Here is a 27,534-nt window from a genome sequence, read left to right as displayed (position 1 = left end):
GTACATCTATTTAGGGTCCAGTTATTCCAACATTCAGAACGACTACTGTCTTACATAGATTACGAGGAACAATAATACATACTGAGTAACTGCCAAGCAAGGTATCTAGAATATACAAGTTTTGGAAGAAACATTCATTGACATTTCAGTAACGTCATCATAATGTACGATACAGCCAGGTTATGAACGTGTCGAGAATCGTCTAAGAAAATACAATGGCTTGCAAACAGTTGGCAACTGGGTGTCAGGAACAGGAAGACCGAGACGAAAAATGAAAGATAGTCATGCGGCAAAGCCGGACGAGTTTTAAATGAAATTCGTACGACACAAGCGAAAGTTGCGCGTGGTATTTGATAGACAAGTCCCATGCTCTTCCACAAGGAACGGACAGAAACCGCTGCCATTTGCTGGATTCGTATCATAAGGGTAACTAGGAAATCATACTTTCAAAAGGAATGGGAAGACAAGAAATGGGAAAAGCAAGCTGTAAAGGATGAAAGGCATCCAAGCGCAAGCTGATGCCTTGGAAGAAATTAAGAGAGACAGGGCTCTTCACAACAGAATACAGTGGGTCTGTAAGTAATAGAAACATAGAAAAGAAAAGTCCGGGCAGGAACGTGCAGGGGAAGGTGAAAATTGGTCTAGAAAAAGAAGTACGCAATCAAGAAACTTAGCAAGCAAAGCCCGGCCACGATTTGCACTGGCACACCTGCGTCGACGGGTTGAACCTGCTGTTGTTGCATCGTAGATGCTGTTTTCTCGTTCTCGCCCCCAATCTTTCTATGTCTCAATCCCTGGTCCGCAAGTCTCTCTTTGAGTTTTTGAATCTGAGCATTAGCCTCCGAAAGTTGAGTCTTCAGCTCATCGGCTGAAGCTGGGATACCCGATGTATTTGGTTTGACAGACGTGGCTGAAGTCTCATTCGATTGTTGGGCGAACGCATCCCGCTTCGGCTTCTCGCTGAAATCTGGCGGTGGGATAGGTGACGTGTCATTAGAAATCTTGGTGGAAGCCCCAACTGCAGGAGTTTGATAGTTCGCGCCAGGTGACGTATAGGAAGGAGGTTCTTCTTCGGGTGCACTCTGGAATGGGTAGTCAGTCATGAGTGATCTAGGATTTCAAAACTGATATGCGACAGGGGGGCGCACAATTCCATTTGCCTCCTTCTCCTGCTCAACATTTGAGGACTCTGCAGGCAGCCAGTTCACACGGATCTTGCGCTCCTGGATGGAGGATTTTGAAGCTTTCTCGAACTAGATAGCTGTTAGAGAAAGCATAGCAGGTAACTTGCAGCAAGGGACAACGAACAATCGAAGAAACATTGGAGAACTCCATGTCACCCGTCACGGCGACAGTCTGAACCAGGAACTTGTCTTTGCATTTGGCATCAGGCGCAGGCTCTTCCTTCATCGCCTGAAGTAACACTGTTCGACTGATCAGCACTCCCGTCCAAGGGCTGAGCACTAACTTCAAGGTATGAACCAACCATGGACATCCACATTCTTGCCAGGTTCTATCCGTCCTGAATTAGGGCGAACGCAGTAGCTGGTTGACTGTCAGTCAAAACTCGAGGCTGACGTGCAAAGCTAGTATTTTAGAGGAGGTACGAACTGTTTCGGAGCGGTTGTTTTGACCTAACGCACACAGGGCTTGTTAGTGTGCGATCATGGTAGGCTACTCTTCCTGAGGGCGCATTTGCTAAATACCTTGAAGACCACGGGCTCTGAATTAGTATTGTTCAAGTGTAGAATCTCACAGACTTCGCGATCGAAAGGGCCTGATGTCTCAGTCAGCGTATATGTTCCAGTCTCCCACAAATCCTGGGTTGGAAAGACCCACGTTTGAACGCCAACTCAGGCGGATCCAGTAGAATGGACATCGCTGTAACGAATGAAGCCGAATAGATGTGCGGAGGAGGCAGATGAGATATGGAGGGACACTCGAATCAAAAAAAAAAATGAAATGGGTGGATTAAGTTAATCGGTAATGTGGAGGTAGGATAAGGTAGGGGAGATCGTGAAGCGGTTGTTTCGGCCAAGGGAGTTGTTAGGTGATCACGGAGTAAGGTACGTAGCTGATTGCAATAATAAATGGATCGTTTTCATATCGAAAGTCCCGCTTTGCGCTCTCATTGGTGTTTGTCTGCTGATTAATCAGCGACGTTTGGCTCAAGTCAGGTGATGTCATCACAGGTGTTTTACGATCGACGCCATACTAAGGTATCAACTGTTGAGAGGTATGAGCTGGGCGAATCTGGAGTGTCGGCATCTACACGAACTAAGCCATCGATCTGACAGTAGCTTTCGCGCTTGGGCTCACTGAACGAAAACGTTCGTGGATACTCTAGATCTATATGTTCTGGTTCTGTTGACGGCCTCGGGGATCCACAAGCTGAGATTCTCGAAACATTCCGATCATGAACCAAAGGAAGCCGATTTGTTTATCAGGAATGAGGACATGACACATGTATGGATGTGGCATCTTTCTACCGACGAAATAGAGAGAAATCCTGCCTGCTTGTGCTCTTATAACCTCGGTAGTCATGATGTTAGTAACTCAGATTTTCACTGCATCAGTCTTAATCTTTACTACAAGAGACCAGCTTTATCGAGAATAACCAGATATCTTCCTTCGAGTTATCACCCAATGGCCAGAGTAATCTACCAGAAATCCCTATGGAATGATCAGCGAAGTAAAAAAAAATCCTTCGATAAAAGACCAACTTTCAGAGCCGGGGCCGACAGCTGACTATCCCTGTCAACTGTCTTCTAAGTAACCATCTCTGTTTATATGATTTGCCCAACTTTGTTCTTTATCACTTATATACTACGTTGTACTCCATAGGGGACAATCTTTTAGCATTTGTAAGGCTCTTTCCCATTGAGTTATATTACGTGCACTCTCAGTGAAAACAACGCAACCTTCATTTCTCGCATTATCTCAGTCCTGATATGAACAAATCTTAGTCCTTTGCCATGACGATTATGCTGCTAGAACGGTACCAAGATGTAAGATTTTTGGAACTCTGATGGTTGGTACCTAGAACTCCGCCATTAATTAGGAAAAGTGGGCCATCCCGCATCTCTCACTCCGCCGCCTAGGCTCAAAAGCTATACGTCACTTGTAAGCTGGCATCTTTCTTAACTACTGCTGATACAATCTCCTTTTCAAGCTTGTTCATTCCTACTCCAGCCCCTGAGCAGCTGCAGAGACCAACATACCTAATCTTGACATTCTCTTATAGCATATCGAGGAGGCTTTAGGGTCTATACAGCTCGGCCTCTACTTCCGCTCCAAACCTCTCGACAGTTCCCCCACGTCAGGGCATCACCTTCCTCAGCATCATCACCTGGGTTTAGAAGATGGCTACTTCAGACCTGGATCAGCTCATTGAAATGGGCTTTGATAAAGAGAGAGCGCAACTGGCAGTGGCAAGAAGCGGTGGACGTAAGGGCACCCCTCATCCTTCACCTCGCGTTGAGTACTGATTCTTTTCTTTTAATCTATTTCAGTCCAAGGGGCTTTAGAGTGGCTCGAGGAAAACCAAGACAAGTCGATAGAGGAAATAAAGGTTGCTGGGTCGAAAGAAGGGGAGTCTGAGGATGGTCCCGCGTTGCAACCCGGCGAAGAACCCCGCAGTCTGGCTTGTAACGAATGTGGGAAAAAGTTCCGCAGCCAGGCGCAGGCAGAATTTCATGCATCTAAGTCCGGACATGTGGACTTTTCAGAGTCAACGGAAGAGATCGCACCCTTAACAGAGGAGGAGAAGAAGGCCAGATTGGAGGAGATCCGGCAGAAATTAGCTGCAAAGCGAGCGGTACAGGCTGAGCAGGATAAAGTGGATCAGAGAAGGAATGAGGTCAGGGCATTCACTTGGCCCACTTGAACATCACCTACTGATAGTTTTGATACAGGAAATTCGACGGAAGAGCACCAAAGAATCGCAAGACGCTAAGGAAGAACTGCAGAGGAAGCAGATGATGAAGGAAGCCGCCAAGAAGAAGCAGGAGAAACTGGAAGAACTTGAAGCCAAGCGTCGCATTAAAGCCAGGATCGAAGCGGATAAAGAAGAGCGGAGACTGAGAGCTGAGCGGGAGAAAGCCGAGCGTGCCGGCATGGCGCCTCCTGCACAACCAGCTGCTCAAGCGCCTACAGCCTCCGGACCTGTTGCCTCCAAGCCCGCATCTGCTTACACTGAGACTCGACTGAGATTCCAGACGCCCAAGGGGAACGTCATGAAAACAATGCCCGTCACTACTACCTTGTTCGAAGTTGCCGCAGCCTTGCAACAAGAGGATGGCATTGAAGTGCAGAGCTTCGTGCAAAACTTTCCTAGAAAAGTGTTCGATGCCGAGCTCTTTGGCGAGTCTTTAAAAGACCTTGGACTTGTTCCCAGCGCCAGTCTGATAGTCCAGTGATTTCTGGTATTGGACTCGGTGAGGCTGGCCGCCTAAGGCAGGCTGCAACAACTTCGCAGGTTGATTACGATATTTAACACAAACGATTCCTATCTAACCAGGTCTACTGCGTAAAATTTGAAGTAATAGCTTTCCAGAAACGCAACTACCAATCAGTGAATAGAGCGCTGGTCCAGTATTGTATTCATGTATGATCACGTGATGTCGCGACATGACCGTGTTGCCTAACGCGTCTCATTGCCTGTGCTTCTCATCATCGAACACTTATCAGCCTCATTGCCTCATTATCCTGCTCGACAAAGCTTAAATACATATGGGCTTCAATGACCTGATATTTTGCAGCTTATTCATATCACCGAATTATGCCCGCGTAAGCTAATATGCGATCCTCTAATCGTATTGTTATGCCCGTGACCAAAGCTAATCGCGACTCACACCAGTGTTGGCGACCAACACCGCAGTGGTCCAGTATGCGTCAAGATGCCAAATTCAACAGGAAACATGTCTGGCAACCCATTTGAAGAACCGCCTCGGCGGATCAGTGAGTATACGGCGCAGGAAATTGCTACGCTGCAAGCACGCCTGGACAAAAAATTGGGCCCTGAATACATCTCCTCGAGGCCTGGCGCCGCGGGACAGAAGGTGCACTATCTATCCGCGGATAAATGCATCAACCTTGCCAATGAGGTGTTTGGCTTCAACGGCTGGTCGAGTTCAATACAGAATATTCAGATCGATTTTGTATGTTCAATAAAATGAATCAGAATGCGTGCGGGCGGTGGTAGGGAGAAACGACTAATGGATGCTCCATGACAGGTCGAGGAAAGTCAAAATACTGGGAAGATCAGCTTGGGGCTATCCGTCATTGTTAGGGTAACACTGAAGGATGGTACTTACCATGAAGTATGTGTTCACGGTTGCGTATTCCACACAGTCGGCTTTACTAACTGGTCTGGATCAACTCAGGACATCGGTTACGGTCATATTGAGAATTGCAAAGGAAAGGCTGCTGCTTTTGAGAAGGCCAAGAAAGAAGGAACTACTGATGCACTTAAACGTGCATTGAGAAATTTTGGCAACGTTCTGGGCAACTGCATCTACGACAAAGATTATGTTTCGAAAGTTACCAAAGTGAAAGCCACTCCTGTATGTTGCTAACCTCGGCATGATATTAGTTGACAAGATCTTGTTCTGACGAAGCTATAGGCGAGATGGGATGTTGACGAACTTCACCGGCATCCTGACTACGCACCGATAAAGAAGGAGCCTGTTCGACCAAAACCCGTCCCCGAGGATGACGACCTTCCTCCTCGGCTACCAAATGCTGGGAAAAGCACCAGTACGAATGATACTGCTGCGTTTGATGCTGATGGGGAATTTGGGAGTAAGCACAACAGACAACATTCATTTCTGTTCACTCATGACTAATGGATTTAGGTGATCTTTTTGACGAGGCCGATTTTGGAGTAACGGCCTCTGGAAACCCGGATGAGATAGTGCTAGAACCAGAAACCCAGACAAAACCGCAACCACCGACTCCTGTAAAGGCAGGCCCTCAGGGGAACTTTCACCGCCCAAACCCGGCAGTCGTGACGCCTTCTAGGCCAGAAAGGCCATTCAACCAAACAGTCAACAACAGACAACCTTCCGTTCCGCCCACTCTCAATCAAAGACACAATCCTGCGCTGCAAAACCAACATGTCGGACAAAGGCAGCCTGTCCCGCAAGGACAACAGCAGAACTTCCAAAACGGCAGAATGGCACCCCCAGATCAACCAAGGACTAGCCAAGATTCAAGCTTGCCAAGTGCTGCAGGGCAAATGCCTATCAAACGAGAATTTGACACTAAAGCTCAGGACACAGCTCCCCCCGCCAGTTCACCCTCTCTTCCGCCTGCCTCATTCTTTTCAGCTCGAGCAGTAGATTTGTTGCGGGAAAACCCACATACTGCCGTGAATGCTCCCCAATTTGATCCCCACGCCGAAAGTCCCTCGATCCGCAAGACAGCAGGTGTCGATCACAGCAAGAGTGTCCCCATATCGAAGCCAATGCTCGCGGGAGCCTCACCAGCTTCAAACAATACGCGCGACTTTATCAATCCTTCAACGGATACGCATCGAAAAATTGGCGCCCCAGGTGGTATTGGCAGTCCAATGATGAATAGGGGTCAGACAACTTCATCATACCGCCCACTGACTCGGCAAAATCTCGATCCAAAACTTGCTGCAAGCCACGCAGCTGCAAACAGAGCCGGATTTGGACCACCCAATGTTAATGGGAAACGGCCGCCTTTAAGTGACGTGACGAATGCATCTGTCTCTGGCAGCAGCGGGCCTGCTCCAGCAGTCAATGCCAATGATCCCAAAAGACCCAAGATTGATGGGAATTTGACGCCGTCCTTACCGCCGCAGCAGCAACAGCAGCAATAGAGTATACTTAGTCTCTCACGCTCATTGTTTTCACCCACCTCCTTGTTGTCATTTTTAGAGAATTTGTTGAGTAGCCGGCGTTTAGGCGACAACGGCATAGTTCCTGGGACGGCAGATGGAAGCCACTGGGTCGTGATTAGCAATTGGTCATTGCTTGATGTTTACAGACTCTAGATCTGCATCTTCATCTTTATCTTTGGGCACTTGCTGTTCGTTTGACCGACCTTCAAGGCTGAATTATTAGAAAGAGCATTAAACTGTCGCTTGATCCCGATCAAGGAAAAGACTGATGGATGCGACCTGGATCGTTTGCTGCCCGTCAAGGATCATTTGAGTATTAATTATATATTGCCCTTAAGCCTAAGATGGCAAGCACTGGCTCCTTTTTCTGTATGTTCCACTCTCTCAATCACAGGGTTCGCGCCAGGGAGAGCTGTCAGGACAGCATCGGGCGAAGTTCTAATGGATTCGACCAAGCATTGCAAGCCTTAATCAATATCTCTGCAGACGAACAGATCCCATTATTGGTCTCAATACATCTAGTAGCTGTGTACGCAATGTAGCACTTCATATAGTCAAAATGCTTGTGCTCTGATGGCAGATATTTCTCTTGAGTGTGCTTGTCGCCACTCATCTTGCCTACATACGATGGGGCGTGAGGAAGGAAGGTGCTCTTGGACGACGAATGAGGTAGAGGTGCTGAAAAGGGCAATGACAGTCATAAATTCATATCAGCGTTGCATGCTAACTAGAGAAAAAACAGCGAGGGCTAGCTAATCGTACAGATTTCACATTTGGAAGGTTCGTGACACATAATCAAGAGAAAAGAAAGAAAAAAAAAAAAAAAAAAAAGAAGGTAGTATCGGCCAGAGAAGGCAATCAGATTCAGACGACGCAATTCATGCTGTGTGCTATGATCAACGTAATGGCTTTTGATTCTCAGAGCTTGCCCATCTTGAGCCTTGAAGGCCACTGGACTTGCGAATCTCGGGCGCTGCAACAGTAGGCTTTTGCACCAAGGGGTTTGCATAGATCGAGCCTCCGAGGCTGCCCAATGCTGAGGCGCTCGGATTTTTCTTGGTCGTAGGATTCTCTTGCACCTTTGGTGCGTGCATAGACCGTTGCAATGCATTCACCTGCGAAATGGCACTCACCTTCGAATTCGCTCCATACACCGCTTTGACTACCTTGGGCACAGGAGTTGGAGTAAATTGGTCAGAGTTTGGATTTGACTTCACACCGTTAGATCCAGTCCCTGGCGCAGTGGCTGCCAACCCGACAGGCCTCGGAGAAGGTTCACTGGTACTGCATGACACATTAGTGATGTTGATGAATTACGAGTTCGATGTTTCATACGTGTTTATGCTTTCGGGGACGGAAGCTCCTGCTCTAGGCACAGTAAGGGCCTGTGGCTTGGTTGGAGTCAAGAATTTCGAATGAGAATCATTCGGCTCTACACAAATGAGGGTCAGCAATGGTTAGGTAGAAATCACACATGTAGTCATACGTGCCCTTCAACGCGTTCTTATCTGACGATAATGCTTGGCGCCAATTTGTCTTACCATGGATTCTTCCCCTACCGGGTAATAGATGATCACCAAAGATATGATTCTCACTGGCCTGACGTCCGCTCGGTGAGGGCTGAGATGCAAATCGTGAAGAAAACGAATTAGTCGAATCAATAAGCATATAATCTTGACTATTCTGGCGAGAATGCTGTGACTGTCCAGTTCGTGACTCGGAGGTTGTTGAGCTTGGAGGGCTAGGCTTAGTATCACGCCATCCGCTGAAACTGGGATTCCTGGCAGAACCAGTTGGGACAAACTCCTTCGCTTGCACATTGAATTTAGACGGACTAGATGTCTCGGTGGAACGTAGACTGAATCTACTATTGCCTTCCTCAAGAGGAGCTTCCACGGGTGTAGAGCAGACCGAGGGTGTGAGGGAGAATATTTTGGAATGTTCTCCTTCCATGGTTGTTTCAGCTCCTGTTCCCTGAGGTTTGTGAGATGAGAGAATTTCCTGTCGCTTTTCGGCAGTCTGTGAGCCTGTTTCCTTCACTGTTCGTTGGTGCAAGGAGAGTATGTCTTTGAGCTCTTGTTCGTACTTCCTGAGAGCTTGCAAGTCCATATCTCTGAGCGGCTCAGGCACATGGTGGCGCAATGTTTCCTCCACAAATTTGCAAAGGCGTGCGAGCTTTTCTCGGATGGTAGCCAGATCGGATGGTGTATCGTCAGACGTAGAGACCGTCGTATCACCAGTGCTTCCTCCGATCCTCAGGCTGGAAGAGTCCTTCGAACCGACTGGCTCAGACTTAATGAAAGAGTATAATTGGGTTTCTGGCCTCGAAAGAACACTTTGTGCAACATTTTCTTGAAAATTGATGCCTTCCAAATCTTGCAGGGCTGGGCTCATCGACAAATTATCTTCCGTGCCCGGAGGACTCTTCCCTGGAGGAGTGGAATTGAAGTCAAGGAGAATTCCAGTCCTCCCCTCGGCTTTGACATTAGCAGAGTAGAGATCTTTGCTCTGGACGATTGGAGGTGAGCCGGGCGGCGGCGTTGAGACATCAACCAGCTCATCGTCTTGGTTTTGCTTACCAACTTGAGCTTTGTCGTCTGATTGTTCGGAGGTGGATTTGACTTGCTGCGGTTTCTCTTGCGGTGGAAATTGTAGTCTTCTGGGCTCAAATCGCTGGTCTCTTTCACTCACTGTATGAGCTGCCTGAGCTATGCTCACGCGTGATGGTTGACCTTTATTAGAGGACACGGGCGTAGCGATTGCCACTGAGTCTCCGTCTGAACGGAAAGAAACTATGGAGTCCTCATATGCTCGGCCCGTATTGATGTCCTCAGGTTGGCTGATAGATTGGGAACCTTCGTGATCAACGGCCCCTGGTTCACGCTGGCAGACGGTGACTTGAGTTTGTTCAGAACCCGTAGCAAGAACAGCTGTTGGGACATTCGAAACCCTCGCATTGATCAGACTATCGCGCGCGATAGAAAGAAAGTCCTCAGGAGGGCTGAGGACTCTTGACCAATCGGTATTGCCACTATCGCACAATGTCAGATTGTGTCCAAGGCTCGATGGACGTTGAACTTACACAGGCCGTCTTGTCTTGACAAGAACGAGGTCTCTTTTCACGCCTTCTCGGAAGAGTCAATCGGTTGCTTTCTTTCAAGTTCGCAGAGGCTTGTACTTACCACATTTAACAACTCTTTGCGACTTCGAGCCAGATACATCCCTAGTCTTCTTCGGCGGTTCATTATTAATATCGAGAGCAGGATCCTGCAGGCGCTTCCTGGCGTGAGGGGACTGGACCACATGATTGCCCAGTTTTGCGACGGCGCCTTGGTGTGTGACTCTTGTCTGAGCGCTGATCTATGGGTTAGGCCAATTTCATGGGCTTGCTAATGGTATCAATCACTTACTTCGGCGAGGTCTGCTTTGTTTCACGACCTCTTGTACCGATGACACCACCGCCACGGCCGGTTGTTTTGGAGCCTCTCGTTGATGCATAGCGGCCGCTAGGAGCACGTTCCGCAACCTGAAGAAGATTATCATTCTTCTTGATGGATTTTGAGTAAGACTGACCACCGCTCCCTTCTATCACGGCGCGCAGTCCGAGACGGTGGCTCTGGCCGTTTAAAAGATGGTCTAAAGGCTCTTGATCGGCCGGGTCGCCTAAATCCTTGTGTGCATCTTTCACAAATCTTAGCCAATAATCTGGATAACCTTTAATATAGTGAAAGACTCACTTGCCCAAGCGTTAAGACGTGCTTGATTCGCTTGGGCCAGACGCGCAGCGTCTGATCCAGCAACATTTATCATTCGCGTGGCTTCGATATCCTCCAAGCGAATATTCCTGAACTTCTTGGTGTCAACAGTCGAGATATACTCTCTTCTAAGGGTCCCAAGGTCTTCCTATATACAGTTCAGTGTTAGTCAGACTGTCCTACAAGCATCTTATGACGGGATCAATAAGGCGCAATTATCTTACCATTTGAACCCTCTTCAGACGCTCGATTGCCTCTTCGTCCATGATGACTTGCTCAAATCGGCAAGATATGAACGTACGAGGATGGAAATGTGTAAGCAAAAATGCAATGGACGTATGTTTCCACAGCCAGACGCGATGAAGAGAATGAGTGAATGTAGCAAGGCACAACACGGGAGCCAACAGAGAGCCCACCACTCTCGGTTGATAAGAACCGAAATGGGTTGGAATACCGTCGTTCAAGATGCAAGTAGCGCAAGAACTTCCAGTTCTCAGTGCAGAGTCAGGATACCTGAAGGTCAACAAAAACTCTTCCAAAGTCCAGTGAGAGTCTGTAGGAAAGGTGACTATCCCCTTCAAGATTATTGCAGTTTGTGAATAAACCGAGGTAAGGGAACAATAAACTGCTTCAAAGGCCAGAGAATTGTGCGGGGGAAACAAAGAGGGAAGTGAGCGTGAAAGAAAAGAGAAGAAAAATAACGAAGAAGAAATTGTGTTGAGGATGTTCAGTGGTTTGTTGCTACGGCGTCAAGTGCAAACGCAACCAATGGACTAAAATGGAAGGACTTTATTGATTGTATGTAGACCGCTGTGTCTCTCTTATCATAAGTCTAAGTTCAGAAGCAGTTGAACAAGGATTAGTGTCATACACAGGGCATCCCAGATCACATCAGATGCCAATAGAGCCTTCAGAGGCGACGTGCGAAATATTCAGCTTCACTGTATCTGAAGGAAAGAATACCTGAAACTGGGGACTCTTCAAAACTACAACGAGGCCCTTCCTGTCCTGTCAGTATCCTCTCATCAGTAAGAGTTCAGTTTATTTGGAAGTAACTCGGTATATGTACAACGGTCCCAAGACCGAGAGAGACGTCTATGGGCCGATCAAAGGTGCAATCGTATATTTAGACAGGCATTATTACTTGCTAAGCACTGCAAGTCCTCGTGCCACCCTCGTCTACGCAGCGGATTTCTTCTGTTAGCGGATCTGACTTCAAGGAGATCAACTCCAAGGGCCAAACTCACTGTTTATCATCTTTGCAACAGCTTGCAACAGGCTGACTCCCATAACTGTGATACCAAAGGCGATACACAGATATGCGGGAACCTTAGCTTTCCAACTCGCATTGCTTAACTTCACGTAACAAAGCGGAGGAAATATATACGCCAAGGCAGCAGCACTTGTTGCGCCAATGAGCTCGAATACAGCCCCAAGATCACAAGTGAACAATGCCATGACCATAGCTGTCACCACCAGAGATGTCGTGAATATCAAGTGTCGATTCATATTGAAAGGCTCGTCTGGGAAGTAGTAGGTCGTCATGACCGATCGGCAAACGAAAGCTTCAAGTGGCAGCGTAGTAAGCATGTTCAGGCCAAAGCAACTGTGGACAATTTGATGTTAGGTTAAGCAAGGGTTGCTAGCCGTATGCAGGAGGTCTTACAGCCGTGCGATATTGACCATTATATTATCAGATGGGAAGTTGTTGAGCACATTGCCTTGGGTCTTGGATCCGAAGAAGAGGAAGCCTGAGATACCCATAGCCAAGCACATACAAAGGGAGACGGCGGTTGAGTAATGGGTCACCTTTGCGAAGCGATCCATGGTTGGCTTCTTGAGAGAACCATAAATCAAGAGACTATTGTGGTCTTTTGGACGGTCAGTCAGGGTCTTGTGGATTATGTATTCGCGGTGGGCAACATACGGCAAACAAAAGCTATGGTCTGTTAGACATAATCTCATACAACTTCAGATTCTTAGGCAAGGCAGACTTACCAAAAGATATCACTCCCACGGCCTGGAAGAAACCGGAGTTGATAAAAAGGAGGCTCTTCACCTCGCCACGAGATTCTGAGGGAACTCGGAATCCCTGGGTGATTACAGCAACGACAATCACCAACATACTTATGAGCGCTAACGTAGACGCCTTAGCCAGCTACTACATTGTTAGCCTCGGAAATGTTCGTCCGCTGCATAGAGAGTATTAGAATCGCACCTTGGCAATGTCCCGGTACAGAGATAATGGATACGAGACGCCCAGGACAAAAAGAACAATAATAGCTCGCCTGGTCGTAAGGAGCCAGAGGAAGGACATGTCTCGGAGGGAAGGAAATAGAGAACTGAAAACATGCGGTATAGTATCACCCACAATGATGCAGAATGCAATCATGCCGCCAAAGGCAAAAGCCCACTGAGCAACGGAGATCGCAATGAGACCACTTTTCCCGAAACAATGCTGCATCGTTGCTTGAAAGGAATCCGCGCCGCTCAATTTAGAATTGACCACAATCAAGCGAATCGTCCAATCCACTGTGACTGTGAGCGCGCATAAAAGCAAGACTCCCATTGTCATGCCCGCCTGCCGAAGCGCATAAGGTTGTCCGATGATACCAGCTCCTATAATGCTGTTGGCCATGTTCATGAAGGCCATCCGCATTCCGCTCCTCGGCCTCGCATTCTCGAGGTGATCCTCAGGGAAGAAATCCTCAGAGGTCGCAAGGGTTACACTGGGCGCCTCTATATCCGTCAAAAGAGGAACCATCTGACCTCTGCCATTTCTTCCCGGTCGGCTCGCATTTGGCCGCGCATAATCCTCCTCCTCCAGCCACGAGTCCTCCGAATCGCGAGAGTGTCCATTCGGGAGACTTTCCTCTTCCGATTCTTCCTCAATATCAAACCGAACACGATTCATTGTACGAGGGCGACGTTGCCCATCCGGGGCAGGCTGAGATATTGACGATCGATATTGGTGCGAACCAGGAGGAGCAGAAGGGGAGGTCAGGGGAGGACTATTTGGAAAGGGATGGGTTGTCAGATCGGTTTCTTTGCTCAAAGATCCCGAGAGCAACGATTGAGATTCTCCTCCATCTGGACCATGATGGTCAAGCAATAGAGATTCCCGTCCTTCATCCTCTTTCATTGCTGATTTTGAAGCTCATGGTAACCTCAATTTTTTATGAACGGATCGTCTGTTTGGGGCCAGGTAATCACAAAGATTCACACGTGATGACGCTTATCGATAAGCAGGCAAAAAGAAGACTACAGCCAATCACATCTACAAGTTATACTTCCATGTCTCAGTGCTGATCTGCTAACATTTGGGCCATATTGGATCTACATTTTTTCCAATATTGGACAGACCTAGGTTGAATGGAATAGTAAGCATGCACATAACGTTCCTTTTTATGATGGTGATCAAAACATGTGCTGTTCTGAATGTAAAGGAAATTCCTAATAATCAGTGTTACAGCCTACTGGGAGGATTATATCATAGTATAGTTGCAGTAGTATGTTTATTGAATGCAGTAGATAGCAGTAAATCAAAGCGATGAGTTGCCCTGATAAATATATAACGAATGCACCTGACCATGACCGCTGCTGTATGTCTTCCCCTTTGATAAGGTAATACAGCCGCCCCTGCCTGAAGAAGGGTAAGGTAAGGTACGCAGAAGGCCTGCCAATCCAGTTCTTCTCTAACAGCTACGAGAATCATCAATCGCTGCTGAAAGCATCGAATCATTATTTACCATGGCCCTGGTCATTGACCTAGGACAAGATACAATTCATCTCTCCCACTCCGACTCAGATTTGTCCCTGATGCTACGTGCGTCGTTGGACATATCTCTTGCAGGAAACCTAGATCCTGGGCACCCTAAGGATCTCGGTAAGCTGATAAATTCTGGATTGATATGGATAGCCCAATCACCAGAAATTAAAATGCATGTCATCGCTACTGCCAGAGCTCATTCCCCTGAGTCAGTTCCATCTTTTATCTCTCACGCAGGAGATATAATTCGCAAGTCGAAAGTACGTTATCACGGACAAGGAGCCACTTACACAGGGCTGTGATCGGTCCATTTATTAACACACTCCCTGCAGCTCTGGTCAGATTTGGATCTCGCTGTCCTGCTCAGAAGCTGCGACCGGTTACCCGGGTCGGACAATTCAACGACCATTAAGCTTTCCTTTGGATTGCGAAGAAAGACTGGACGGCCGTCAAATAGAATCTTCCGAGTACCAATATCAGCGCAACACGACGGGGATGCTGCTGCTCCTGCAAATATTCACACAGCATACTTGTCTACGATAAACGTGTTCCTTGAAGTCCATGATTCAAACCAAGCCAGACAGGAATACTTCCCATTAGCGCCGAAACTGCCGACCCCAATACCTTCCGAAACGTTTATAGTCAAGCGCAAGCAATGGGGTATAGTAACGACTCTCCCAAGTCTTTCTATGATGGAGACAGACTGCGTAGACGAGTTCATGCACAGCAGCACACGGTTGTTCTTGGAGGAGCTTGAGGATATGAAAGATGACTACCGAATGGAGGAAGACCGCGATAGTCAGACTTACCACGAGCTCGATCAACTGCTCAGGAAAGGCCTTCGATCGCTCATAGTCGAAAAGTGTGATACACACACTCCGAGCTCAGATAGGGATCTCCAACCACTGGCAAAGATCGTGCCTTCGGTGTTCAGCTTAGGCTACCGTGAGGTACTATTCCGGATTCGCTTTCATCAAGAAGGGCGCATACATCTGACACACAGTTCCCCATTCACAGGCCATGAACCAGCGATCCCACTTGATTCCGTCCATCGCGAAGTCCCTCGCTTCACTTCTGAAGACGACGAGAGATCCGACTTTGCAAAGCAGAATCAACGGCCTTCAAGCTTTGCATAATCCTCGAACAGAAGTGTCTCAAGCAACAGGGCAGACCGACTTTAGAGCGGCAATACAGACTGCCCTCTGGAAGATTGCCCAGAAGCAACTATATGATTCCCGGGCTTCGCGGAAATTGAAGGCATTAGATGTCGTGACCACTTCCGCCGATCATTACAGAGAAGCCGAAGAGGATCTTTTGTTGGAGGTAGGCATGGACGACTTTCACGATGACCTGAACAGTGAAAATCGCGAGATATACAATTCCGACTGTTATTTGGGAAGCAATTTCGAAGATCCCGAGTTCATAGACGAAGACGAAACGAACTCCGTGTTATCTTTTGATGGAAATTATTCACACCATTCACTTGATATGCTGGGACATGACGATACCGAACTTGATCGAATTTGGGGAGACCAGACGATACTTGACCATACCCAGAACAGAACCACAATATCTGTGCTCAATCTGACGGAGGAGCAACTCTCGTGCCACCTTTCCATAAGTGATGGTGAGATGCTAGCATCTGACTGCTTTGAAGATGAGCCTACGAGCCCAGAACTTCTTCCCTATAGCCCTAGCTTTTCGGGGACCCGTGAGACTTCCGATGGTGACTTTGATTTGATGCTGTGTGACCACAATTGTGTCATATAATTTGTACAATAGGCCGTCGAGCTGCGGGATGTCTATCCGCATAGATGACCTTCTACAGTATATACATTATTAACTACATAGAGTACCGAAAAATGACGTTTTTCAAATAGGCCCGATAGGCTGCGGTCTCAATCAAAGGTATCCCAACTCTAGCCAAAGAGATGTGTACTCAGTGTGTTCTATTAAGATAATAAGACAAGATAGCAGTGCAGCCATCAATTATCCATCAATTCTCAGACAAAGTAAGACAAAACTGCATCCTAATTCATAACGTCAGCCCGAAATACCGTCCATTCGCAACACCATATACCAAACACGCCACTGGTAGCATCAGTCAACAAAGTGTAGGGTATCTGACAGAGAGACCACGGTCTATTATAAGTCAACATGCGCCGTCCCCATGCACCTTACCCCCCCGTACTCCATGCAGTCAAATTTTTCGAGATTGGTAAGGTCGTACTGGTCGAAGACATCCAGTCCTTCATCAGATAGTGTGATAGTCATGCAAAGTGCGCCATATTCATTACATATTGTCGGACTTGTGAAACACACTGGCAGAAGAATGTCTACTGCCTCTCGGGGTGTTTTCGTCCTCGACTATTTCTTCGCGAAGCGGATTGAGCATTACGCCGGCAGGCCATGAGCTTGCACCAGAAGAAACAGCGAGGGGTCTGAGTCTGGTGTCATCGAAAAGTTCAATGAATCGTTCGTCGAGGGGCCTCGATTTCGGCCACGAAAATCTAATGTATTCCTTACGAATAGCTAGCATGTCCCAGCCTTGAACCTTCCGAAAGCAGCCGACAACGCATCCAGTCCGATGCTATCAATTACAGTTAGTCATGTCGAATCCGTATTATCGACCTCTGCGCTCACCTTTCCCTTGTTGCAGTGTAGAAGGAGTGGGTGATTTGCCTTGTTCAGTACGATTTCCAGGACTCGATTCACAACATGATCCGGAGTTCGAACCGTGGGGTCCTTGTTTGCCAGGATAAGAATGCGACGATGCTCTATACCGTTTTCTTTGAGAAAGACCTGGTGGTCCTGAGTGTATTCCCCTTCGACTAACGTACTACGCGGACAAGCGTAAGCAAGGGGTAATGATCTTATATGGCGGCAACTTACACAATCATTCTGAGTCCCAGCTTCTTTAGTGCTTGGAAATGCCAAAGTTGCGGAAAAGAGCTTCTATAGACCCCTTTGACAACCTCTCCGAAATTTGGAGGCAACTTTTCAGTGTGGATGACCTCGGATTCCAACGATGTTTCCCTAAGACGAGACCATTCACCTGCTCGACGCGGTCTAATCAGCAAACATTTCGCTGTAAACGTCAATATACAAAGCGAAGGATACTCACCCGCTTTACCGCTGAGGGAGCTATTGGAAGACTTCTCACTAAGCGGCGTAGCCATTGTAATGTTTTCTTTTGAGACAGATGAGATTCACTGCAGCCTTGACGCGTTTCGGTGGTCTCAACGCTCCCTTGATAGAAGGGAACTCTTCAGCGCCTGTGATATGCTTCGAGACAGGCGGATACAGAAACAGCAGGCTTTGGGACGTGTTTATCGACCCAGAAATCTGGATAGAGCAGGTTCCAAGACGGATTCTAAGAGTGTCTTGAGAAGGGACGTCAACTCTATGGAAGAGTCCAAGGATGGAAAGTCGATTGCTCGATGAACCGGTGTTCAGTCAAACAAAAGAGCTTGGAGAGAGGCCATGATGGAGGTATTCGAGAGTGTCAAGAGACAGGACGGATAAGCGAGGAAGAGAATAGATCAGTGAGTAGGTTATCTTCGTTATCTTGTCAATAGCAACGACAAAGACTGTGAGACATAGACTGTTGAAGTAGTATGGGCGGTGAGCTATTGGAGGAGGATATCAACAGAGTGAATGGCACAGATTGACAAAAACCGCGCTAGCACGAGCTTGACCTGAGATATCCTTCATGAAACAGACCTAGATTGCAGCCTAGGAAACACAATCTGGCTGAAGGCGTTCAGCAATTGCAAGTGAAAAACGTAGCTACCAACGCTTGTCATGGCATATTGCTTCAACAAAGATGACCTCATATTGGATCTGTTATAGTCCAGACTCAGAATATCATGGCAGGAGCAAACAGTCACAGTTGAAGTCGCTTCTCTGCTGAGTCACTTTCGTGGTGATTGAAAAATGGACTGCGTTCTTCGTCAGACGGTGCCAACTTTGTAAATCGACGCCTGAAACATTCGAATAAGAAGAGGTTCGGTCAATTCGAATCAGACAGCTTGGCCGTGAACATTATGGAAAGCAAAGTTCATTGACACGCTGCAAGCATTTCTATCTATCGGAGTCAAAGTTGGGTATGGACAGAATGACTGGGCTTAACAAATCCTAAGCAACTGTTTCCCTCCCCTTCCGGTGAGCAGCTTCAAAGAATGGAGAGCGAAGGAGTTATGACACTTCCTCTCCGAGTCCGAACATTCTTACCGAATTATTCCAAGCCCTAAGTATGAAGGAGTCAGCTTCTTAGTGGCCGAAAGTCTCAATCCAAACAACTTACGCCTCGCAAACCTCCTCCACAGTAATATCTTTTAGTTTAGCGATGACATGGGCGACATGGGCTATCGCAACGGGTTCATTGCGGCCCTTGACCATGAGGCCTTTCTGCCATTTCTCCTTCTTGACTGCCTTGGGCAATGCGGGAGCACCCTCCAGGTACTTAGAAGATGCGTGAGAGGGCCGGATCTCGCACTAAAGGATACCACGTCAGTCAGAGAGGGAAGTATATAAGGATGTTGCAAGGGCGATGAAAACTCCATACCCATGGACCATCTGTCTCTATCTGGATTCGATCAAGTGGGATAGCTTTCACCACCTCCAGATTCTCCTCCGTCTTCAGGCTGCATCCGTTGACACCGACGTCCAAACCCAGTGCCACCATCCGTTCCATCTCCTCCATCGTCCCTGTAAAACTGTGCACCAAGCCTTTCTTGGGAAGTTTCTCCAGTCTGGGAGCTAGCAACTTCTCAAAATCCTCACTGGCGGCTCTGGAATGAAGGAAGAGCGGGAGCTGTATTTCCACCGCAAGATCCAGTTGAGCTTCGAAATATTTCAGCTGAGGCTCTTTGGCGCTGAGGAACAGTCGGTCATAATCTAGACCGATTTCACCGAATGCAACAGCATGCCCGGCTTCTTTTGCTTCCAGCGCCAGAGACTTCAGCTCCTCCAGCATCTTATCTGGACCGCCAGAGAATTCATCGAAGTGTTTTGCTTGACACGGATGAACACCAACAGTTGCGTAACAGAAACCGGCTGGCAGCCGACCTTGTTAGGCTTGACAACACAAAGAAACAATAGTTGAGAAGTTGGGTGCAACTTACGGTAACGTTGAGCAATCTGAATAGCATGCCGAGATTCTACTAGGTCTGAACCAGTCACCATGAACTTCGTGCACCCCACATCGCGGGCACGCTGAATGATATCGTCAAGGTCATTCTCATGAACCTGTCTGCCGTGATATTCTCCTCGAAATACAGGGTCACCAAGGTTGATTCCAATCTAGAAGTAGTCAATTTTAGCAACAGCTATTGCAGATATGCGATGCTTGTAAAGAGACACTTACATCAACATATCTTAAGGGCTTGTTAGAATCACACATCTTGACTTTGGCTGGTATTTTATTCAAAACTGCAGACCAGTAATTTCTTTTGCTGTTCAAGAGAGAATAAGAGGATGTACGTCCCGGTTTCAACAGGCTACTCCCTGTGGCTGCATTTGTCGTGAGCCAAAATGCAATACTACCGTTTCCAATCCATTTGATTGAGCAGAGGAGCATGCCTTCCGCTGTGGGATTGAATTTAACCGTCTAAACATACCTGTGCAATTTTCAGGGCAACTGAGAGGCAGTTGCGAGTGTAGATCGAGGGACTTTTTTCTGATCCTGAATCCTACGCAACCGAGGAAAGAGGTACAATTACTATTCCCGCAAGCCTTCAGAATATTGCCTACGCTGTGAGTCACCCGCATCAGACAATGAGTCACTTCGTTCAAGATGTACGAAGTCACTCCGAGCACTCTCGGTGGGCAATATTGATTTCCTGGGAAGCAAGTAGATATCACGTATCATGTGCCGGGATACATGATGCTAGTTTTGTCCAAATTGTTTCCAGTAGTGCTTAGCCACAGAGCATATGTGCCCCTGTGTGGCTGAAGAAAATGCACGTGGTGGATTACATAAGCACCCCTCGGACCGAAACCCGAATCGAATGGTTCCATCGGTGAGGCCCCCGATGCTTTCGACCGAGAAGTGGCAGTTCGGAGCGAGAGAGGAGCAAGGTGTCTGCAACAACTGAAGTGTATGTTCTGCTTAATGAATAGAGGCAACTGGGGTAGAGATAGGTAAAGTTGGTTGCTTCTTTCGTATCCATCTCTGCTGAGTTACCGGACATACATTATTGGAAGCAAATGTCAACCCCTTTGTTGTGATTACTTGAAGCATTAAGAATCGTTGATGAGAACAAACAGAGCACTTTCAGTACTCTGTATTCTGATCCCGAATTTACTAAGACAACTTTGATAGTTTGATTCGTGGACCAGTCAGCCCTTCACTAATTGTTTATCCTTTCCATCACTTCGGTATTTGTGAACCCGTAAACGCGGCACTGGGCCGCTGCGGAGCAAAATTCAACAATCAACGCCTATGCTTCTCCGCACTGCGATTAGACCCTTGTGGAGAGCTCTCCGAAGTGCAATGCTGCTACAGTCTATATAACCAACAGGGCCTCTCGCTATTCGTTTCAGGCTTCTCTCCTGCAGTTGCTCGAGTATAATAACTTGTGGCTTGGAGTTGTTGAAAGATTTGTCCTACAAAACCACAGATCTGTGCAAATTTCAGGAAAGTAAAAATGGCTAGCGAGAAGCTTCTATCCACTAAAGAGGTGTCGAAACACAAAACGCCTGATGATTGTTGGATCGTTGTTGATAATAAAGTATGGGACGTAACTGATTTTGTGGAGGAACACCCTGGAGGATCTACAAGTAAGATCTACCGTTTATGCTGGGCACTGAACTCAAAAAGCTCACGTTTGTCAGTCATCCTGAGATATGCAGGCCGTGATGCCACTAAGGCCTACTCAGAGGTTCACTCTCCTGGCGTCATCAAATCAAATCTACCGCCAGAGAAGTACAAGGGGACCCTCGACACGTCCGCAGTCGATGAAGAATGGCTCAAACAGCCTCCCAGCGAGAATCCACAGGTCGTCCTGGATAACGAAAAGCCGCCCTTACACACCCTGATCAACTCACATGATTTCGAACTCGTCGCGTCCAAGACAGCAAACAAAAAGACGTGGGCATTTTATTCCAGTGCCGCGACCGATCTCATCACTCGGGATGCGAACAAATCTTGCTTCGACAGGATATGGTTCCGACCTCGCGTCCTCAGGAACGTTCGCTCTGTTGATTCAAGAACAAGGATTCTCGGCGTCGATTGTAGCATTCCATTGTTCGTAAGCCCGGCTGCTATGGCTAAGCTTATCCATCCGGATGGGGAGTGTGCGATTGCCAGGGCATGCGAGCGCAAAGGTATCATGCAAGGAGTACGTCATAATCTTATATTCCCATTCCATCCCATTGCACCTGGTTAAGCTCTAGTGCTCATTATTGGGCAGGTTTCAAATAATTCTTCGTACACTCTGGATCAACTGAAAGAAGCCGCTCCTTCAGCAAATTTCTTCTTCCAGCTGTACGTCAATCGAGATAGAGAGAAGTCCGTAGCGCTTCTTCAGCAGTGCTCGGCCAATCCGAACGTGAAGGCAATCTTTGTGACAGTCGATGCTGCATGGCCGGGCAAGCGGGAGGCGGATGAGCGAGTCAAAGCCGATGAAAATTTATCTGTCCCCATGGCACCGTCCCGAGCGAAGAACGACAAGAAGGGCGGTGGCCTTGGACGTGTTATGGCAGGCTTCATTGACCCTGGACTGACATGGGATGACTTGGTGTGGGTGCGGAAGCATACGCATCTACCCGTGTGTCTGAAGGGAGTGATGTCTGCGGATGACGCCATCTTGGCGATGCAAGCTGGGTTAGATGGCATTCTTCTCAGCAATCACGGTGGTCGCAATCTTGACACAAGCCCTCCCTCGATAGTCACTCTACTGGAGCTCCATAAGCGCTGTCCAGAGATCTTCGACAAGATGGAAATATATGTGGACAGCGGAATCCGTCGCGGAACAGACGTACTCAAAGCCATCTGCCTAGGTGCCACCGCTGTTGGCATGGGGCGCAGCATGCTCTTTGCTACGAATTACGGGCAGGAAGGAGTCGAACATCTGATAGACAGTAGGTGATGGCCCCGCACGTCAAGGCCCGATGAGCTAACCAGTCATTGCAGTTATGAAAGATGAGCTGGAGACGGCGATGCGGAACAATGGGATTACGACACTTGATGAAGCTGGTCCACATCTGGTCCACACGGGCGATATTGATCATCTAGTTCCTGACTCTCGGTCTCATCCATATGCCCGAGCGGTTGCAAAAGGTCGGCGTTCCAGGGAAGTCGCCAAGCTGTAGACCTGATGAGATAGGGATCCAGTATGGTAATTTCCTTCACCGCTATGCACTCGGATTCTATGATACAGTAATACACTGGAGCAGTCAGCCATTATGATAGAAATACAAATTTGTTATTGGACATCGCTCAAGTATCATGTTCCGATTGCTGACCCGGACCTTGCTTGGTATTTTATACAGCCCCCTCATCGAGAGAATGACTCAGGAAGACGGATAAAGCAGGATACATAATATTATAGACATAGTTGTTGTTCTGCTGCGATTTGTAGCCAGTAGTCTGGCTTGTGATTCGTACTTATTATAAGTCTGCATCAGGGATATGCCGCATATATGGGTATATGTTGGTCGTCACCACTGTGATACAGAAATCCAGTAAGGACTCAAACAATACCTACAATAGCAACAGTATATTGAGGGCTCATCAACCTATTGAGGTCTCATATTGCTTTCCAGATGTGACAGGTCAGAGAAAAAAAAGACGGAAAAAGGACAAAAAAATGGTCACTACGAGGGTCGAACTCGCGACCTTGGCGTTATTAGCACCACGCTCTAACCAACTGAGCTAAGCGACCAGTTCTTGAAGAACATTAATCTTTAATGATACGTCAGCCACAAAGAACACTTGTCCTATCGCCCGGCTTAACCCAAAGTGGAAGATGCCAGAGCACCATTAGGTCAATATATCTCCATATTGCCAATATATACAGTACCTGTCATCTACCAAGACCTATAGCTCCAACGACATAGCCATGCAGAGACCACTTATTACAAAACATACGTACTTGACCTTTAGAGACCTCGGTGAGCCGAGAATATAAACCTGGCGACTCTTTATATTGGCAACGGTATACAGTTAGCGTGTCTATTCAAACGGGAGAATGCAGTCTCAATTCGCATTTTCGGTACCAAATGGGCAAAAATATACCTGCTAATCATACTCTCCTCGGTTATTCCATTGCTGGATGCTGTATGCTTCAATTCAAACCACAGAGACTAGGACTCCGAGAGGCATCAAAATCACCGAGAACAATTAAGTCCGCTAGTTACGGAGAGCAATAACATGCTACAGAAGCATAGAACAACCTTGGAGGTGAGTCAGTTCCCAGACATTCATACACTGTGTCTAATACTCTGGTTCTCACTGATCTCTGAGGTCTAAGAAATCAATTGCGATCACAGACTAGTCGTCCTGGACTGTCTCCTTCTGTATCCAATAAAGGAGCACTCGGGTTGCCATTTGGCACAATCAACAGTTCGCTGATCAACAATGGAAGCTTTCAACAATGCGTGCAACTGCAACGCCACCGTGGTGGATAACAGTGGATGGCGTTAATCAGGTCTGCCCATGCATATATGGAAGTAGGTATGCAGCCCCTGTCTTTCCTGCCTTGTGACACACATCTATCAAAGAATGCCTCGAACAATCCATAGTATTCGGTTCGACCAAGGAACGCGAGGTATTTGACCAGTAGATTTGTAGAAGAGGAGTTGATTATAACATAGAGAGAAGTAAACTATAAGGGTCCCATAAGAAAAAGAGCCAGTAAATATCCGATAAATTAGACTGGTTAATATTTCTGTATCTGTATCTCATCCTTTCTAACTCCCAGCAGCGAAGCTTGGCAGAGTACTATTACGCCAAGCCTCATCAAGACGCCCATTCGAAATAGCAGCGCTAGACCAGTTCCAGGAATTCGCTGGGACCCGACTTTTGAGAGGTGAAGATAGGCTCTCTGAAGATAAGTTCCTAATAATGACCACATGACCATTCAACATTTTTGTTAATCTTACCTAGGTTCCGTCTGCCTACCATGGGAATATTCCATTGTAATCCATTTCCAGACGAAACTGAGTTATTACATTGTAGAAGTCCTAAAGGTGTACACCTCCCAGGTGCAAAAGTACTACCGCTGCCATCTGTATTTGCTGCAGTCTAGTGGCGCACATTTGCTGGCGTATGCAAACGACTGACTGTCAAGGCAAGCTGGCGCGTCCCTAGAAGGGATCCGCATTCGATCAACTTGGGGTGGGTTATGTTTAGCAGGGTCTGACGAGAGCGGCGATGGCATGGACAATCATACAATTAACGATGGATATGCGAGTCGGGTCGAAGAAAGGAAGGATCAACCGTAATGACTTCCATCAATATACTGTGTACATTCCGTTAGACTAGGACCCCGGAACTTTACCTTGCATTACAACTGTTTACAATTTTTTACACATCGCCAGAGTAAGGTATGATGGGAGAATGAGGGGAAGATCTTGACAAGGTCAATCTCAAACGTGCTAGTCGGAGAAGATGCTCACAAAGTCCGAATGTGGCTGGTGGATGGTTGATTTCTAAGTTGCTCAGATGATCATCAACTGACAAACTCTCCGTCTCAATGGTAGTTCCGCAGTCATAGAAATGGGAACTACGCACTGATTCATTGGCTGCTTCGCCAAACGGGGCAACGGGTAAGATGGCATGATTCTGTCTCATCCTTGAACGCTTCAACAAAGTACTCCGTAGAAATAATACGATGCTAGTGGCAGACTCCAAAAGTCAGGATACCTCTACGGAGTACGGTGTAGGTACGGTGACTCTAAAGGTACAAGTAGTACAAAATGTACGACGCAGATTCCATCCTACTTCCCCCTTCCCCCTACCTCACCATTATTTCACATTTCTACCCCTCATCGCCCATCCATCTCGGTCTGTTGAAGGAGACTCATCATTTCCCCTGCGTTTTGCTTTTCCTCGCTTTTGATATCCAGACAAAAGAGTCCCTTACAGCCTACCTTAAACCTGCCTGCCCAGAACACAACTTACTCTGTACGCTGTCGATCCCTTTAACCGCGCTTTCTAGTTGCTAGTTGTTGCTACTATTACAATCCGCTTGGTAACTAAGTCAGCATAGCCAGACTTGGCCAGACTGCCCCGTTCCCCAGTCTTCCAGGTATCCACTCGGAAGCTACCTAAAGGACGATCTAAGCTAGGTAGAGCTCATCCTATGCCGTTCCCCCCAACAGTTCGGATCCCTGGAGATGTTCAAATATATCAGCTTTCCCCGAGCCCTTCATTGCCTTTTTCCTTCATCTCCTCTATTTATCCTACTCTTACTATATCTTCTCTATTTCTGAAAATACTTTCCTGTAACTTCAACACTTTATCACACCTCATTCTACTCCTTATCTCATCCTGAACGCTTATCATAACCCCATCCAGCCTTATCTTCATAGTTCATACCAGAGTTCACCAAATACCCATCGAGAAACCTCACTGACTCATTTACACAAGTACATCTTTAAAGCGACCTTTTACTTTCTGACTCTCGAATCCATATCTCCCTCTAACATCATGGCTGCTCCCCGTTCAACTTCATTGCGCGCTCTCCGCGTGCTTTCCCAGCAACATACCACTACACCTTGCATTCGCCGTAGCTTGCATATCACTGGCGCAAACTCCGCTCAACCGGTTAATGTGACCGACAAGACTTCGTTTTATGCCACTCGTACTCTGGCTGATCTCAAGCTCGAATGCAAAAAGAGATCCATAGCAAGCAATGGTACTCAGGCCGAGGTATGTATCCCAGATAGCCCTGTCACTCATGCATGAGCTGCAACTGATCCTCCTATCTTGTACTCACAGCTTATGGAACGGCTTTCCAACCATGATTTCCTACAATCCCGTGCCTTTAGCATTGCCATGAAAAGAATCAATGGCAACGCTTCTACAGAGTATGCTCGGCCGCACTTAGGTTACTCGTCGAAACTCTCAGCACTGACATCATTTGTTACCATATCCAGACCCTCCGTTCGTCATTTTAACACTTCTCGTGCCGCAAAGGCCGTTGGAGATTCATCCACCGTCGATTTTGCATACTTCCCTTCTATGGAGGAGATCGATGCTCCGTCCTCTCGTCCGGACCCACGCTTTCCGATCCTCTCCGATATCTACAAGTACTATGATCCCGCAAAGCAGTCGATCCCGTCCGACCCACCCATGAAGCCGCTGGTCTATACTGTGTCCGGAGAAGATGTGGCTGCGAGCCCCATGAGTGAGGTTGTTGATAATCACTCAATGGACATTGATCCCTTCTCCTTGACGGAGACCGTTGGCAAATCCCGTTTCGGGGAAGAGCTGCAAAGACAGCAGAACGGATCACAAGCCAAAGAGCCTGGTATTGTCAGGGAACTTTGGTCCGGATTTCTGGAAGACCTCTTAGGTCCTAAACAGCAGACCCAGAGAAAGTAACTTTGATGGATGATTTCGTTGTATCGGATATTAGCGCTGTGATTTAATGATGAAGTGCTCCTATCCTTAATTTCTTCTATCTTCTTTTTTATCATTTGCGATCTAATGAAATGGATATTCGGCTTCTATTGAACCCAGCAAGCGGACTTGACGGACAATTCCCATTAATGTTTACCTAGGCTAAACTTTGACCTTCAAGGGACCAGTCACCAAGGTCAGAAAACCATCCACCTTCGGCCCTCGGTAGCATTGAAGAAGTAACCGATAGTCTTCTAGAAAATGCTATTCTCTGCCTCTAAGTGGTGATGTGATGGACTGACGTGGGAGGTTACCCGGCCCCTTCCGAGGCGGGTTAGCTCTATTCATCCACTAATCATCATCCAGGATCCGATTGTTTCTGGCTGAGTTTTCGTGAAGAATTACATTCCTGTAGGATCGAATTTGTGGTTACTGCTTAGAGTGGTAGGATTACAATTAATAATATCTGTCTTGACTGAAGCGCCAACGCGCTGCATACAAGATACTTGCAGTGTACACAACGGGAGCTACCCCAGGTTCCAGTTGTGGAAGAACATTCAATTTTCTTCAC

At 47.3% G+C, this 27,534-nt stretch overlaps 9 protein-coding genes and 1 non-coding gene across 10 annotated transcripts; 4 read left to right on the top strand and 6 right to left on the bottom strand.

Moving 5' to 3' along the window:
* Positions 1-641: 641 nt before the first annotated feature.
* On the bottom strand, positions 642-1,879 carry Aud_007668 (putative integral ER membrane protein Scs2; the record flags this gene model as incomplete). The annotated part of the gene is made up of 7 exons (XM_043292556.1): positions 642-1,082; positions 1,149-1,253; positions 1,309-1,424; positions 1,487-1,545; positions 1,612-1,634; positions 1,707-1,777; positions 1,840-1,879. 7 exons carry the CDS (start codon positions 1,877-1,879, stop codon positions 642-644), a joined length of 855 nt encoding a protein of 284 aa, XP_043148491.1.
* Positions 1,880-3,362: 1,483 nt separating this feature from the next.
* Positions 3,363-6,847, top strand: Aud_007667 (DNA repair protein rad52; the record flags this gene model as incomplete). Its single annotated transcript, XM_043292555.1, has 8 exons — positions 3,363-3,447; positions 3,513-3,859; positions 3,915-4,414; positions 4,859-5,159; positions 5,235-5,321; positions 5,385-5,564; positions 5,625-5,802; positions 5,856-6,847. The coding sequence occupies 8 exons, from the start codon at positions 3,363-3,365 to the stop codon at positions 6,845-6,847; spliced, it is 2,670 nt and encodes an 889-aa protein (XP_043148490.1).
* A 917-nt stretch (positions 6,848-7,764) lies between these two features.
* Aud_007666 (uncharacterized protein) lies at positions 7,765-10,889 on the bottom strand (the record flags this gene model as incomplete). The annotated part of the gene is made up of 8 exons (XM_043292554.1): positions 7,765-8,152; positions 8,204-8,300; positions 8,410-9,899; positions 9,951-9,993; positions 10,051-10,223; positions 10,279-10,549; positions 10,606-10,771; positions 10,848-10,889. 8 exons carry the CDS (start codon positions 10,887-10,889, stop codon positions 7,765-7,767), a joined length of 2,670 nt encoding a protein of 889 aa, XP_043148489.1.
* A 958-nt stretch (positions 10,890-11,847) lies between these two features.
* Aud_007665 (putative amino acid transporter) lies at positions 11,848-13,765 on the bottom strand (the record flags this gene model as incomplete). The annotated part of the gene is made up of 4 exons (XM_043292553.1): positions 11,848-12,229; positions 12,290-12,494; positions 12,622-12,781; positions 12,842-13,765. 4 exons carry the CDS (start codon positions 13,763-13,765, stop codon positions 11,848-11,850), a joined length of 1,671 nt encoding a protein of 556 aa, XP_043148488.1.
* Positions 13,766-14,562: 797 nt separating this feature from the next.
* Positions 14,563-16,162, top strand: Aud_007664 (uncharacterized protein; the record flags this gene model as incomplete). Its single annotated transcript, XM_043292552.1, has 3 exons — positions 14,563-14,652; positions 14,725-15,342; positions 15,410-16,162. The coding sequence occupies 3 exons, from the start codon at positions 14,563-14,565 to the stop codon at positions 16,160-16,162; spliced, it is 1,461 nt and encodes a 486-aa protein (XP_043148487.1).
* Positions 16,163-16,685: 523 nt separating this feature from the next.
* Positions 16,686-17,571, bottom strand: yphA (tyrosine phosphatase family protein; the record flags this gene model as incomplete). Its single annotated transcript, XM_043292551.1, has 4 exons — positions 16,686-16,982; positions 17,036-17,231; positions 17,285-17,447; positions 17,517-17,571. 4 exons carry the CDS (start codon positions 17,569-17,571, stop codon positions 16,686-16,688), a joined length of 711 nt encoding a protein of 236 aa, XP_043148486.1.
* Positions 17,572-18,589: 1,018 nt separating this feature from the next.
* Aud_007662 (3'-5'-exodeoxyribonuclease) lies at positions 18,590-19,796 on the bottom strand (the record flags this gene model as incomplete). Its single annotated transcript, XM_043292550.1, has 5 exons — positions 18,590-18,641; positions 18,699-18,889; positions 18,960-19,450; positions 19,519-19,696; positions 19,761-19,796. The coding sequence occupies 5 exons, from the start codon at positions 19,794-19,796 to the stop codon at positions 18,590-18,592; spliced, it is 948 nt and encodes a 315-aa protein (XP_043148485.1).
* A 1,246-nt stretch (positions 19,797-21,042) lies between these two features.
* On the top strand, positions 21,043-22,708 carry Aud_007661 (FMN-dependent alpha-hydroxy acid dehydrogenase; the record flags this gene model as incomplete). Its single annotated transcript, XM_043292549.1, has 4 exons — positions 21,043-21,175; positions 21,230-21,735; positions 21,808-22,477; positions 22,530-22,708. 4 exons carry the CDS (start codon positions 21,043-21,045, stop codon positions 22,706-22,708), a joined length of 1,488 nt encoding a protein of 495 aa, XP_043148484.1.
* Positions 22,709-23,206: 498 nt separating this feature from the next.
* Aud_007660 lies at positions 23,207-23,280 on the bottom strand. The gene has a single exon. It is a non-coding gene; the product is annotated as a tRNA-Ile (tRNA).
* A 2,768-nt stretch (positions 23,281-26,048) lies between these two features.
* Positions 26,049-26,945, top strand: Aud_007659 (uncharacterized protein; the record flags this gene model as incomplete). The annotated part of the gene is made up of 2 exons (XM_043292548.1): positions 26,049-26,270; positions 26,340-26,945. The coding sequence occupies 2 exons, from the start codon at positions 26,049-26,051 to the stop codon at positions 26,943-26,945; spliced, it is 828 nt and encodes a 275-aa protein (XP_043148483.1).
* Positions 26,946-27,534: the final 589 nt, after the last annotated feature.

The sequence above is a fragment of the Aspergillus udagawae genome (assembly GCF_001078395.1).
Source record: "Aspergillus udagawae IFM 46973 DNA, scaffold_5, whole genome shotgun sequence".
Taxonomy (NCBI): Eukaryota; Fungi; Ascomycota; class Eurotiomycetes; order Eurotiales; family Aspergillaceae; genus Aspergillus; species Aspergillus udagawae.
The sequence above is the reverse complement of the archived record's forward strand: the minus strand, read 5'-3'. Positions and strand labels throughout refer to the sequence as shown.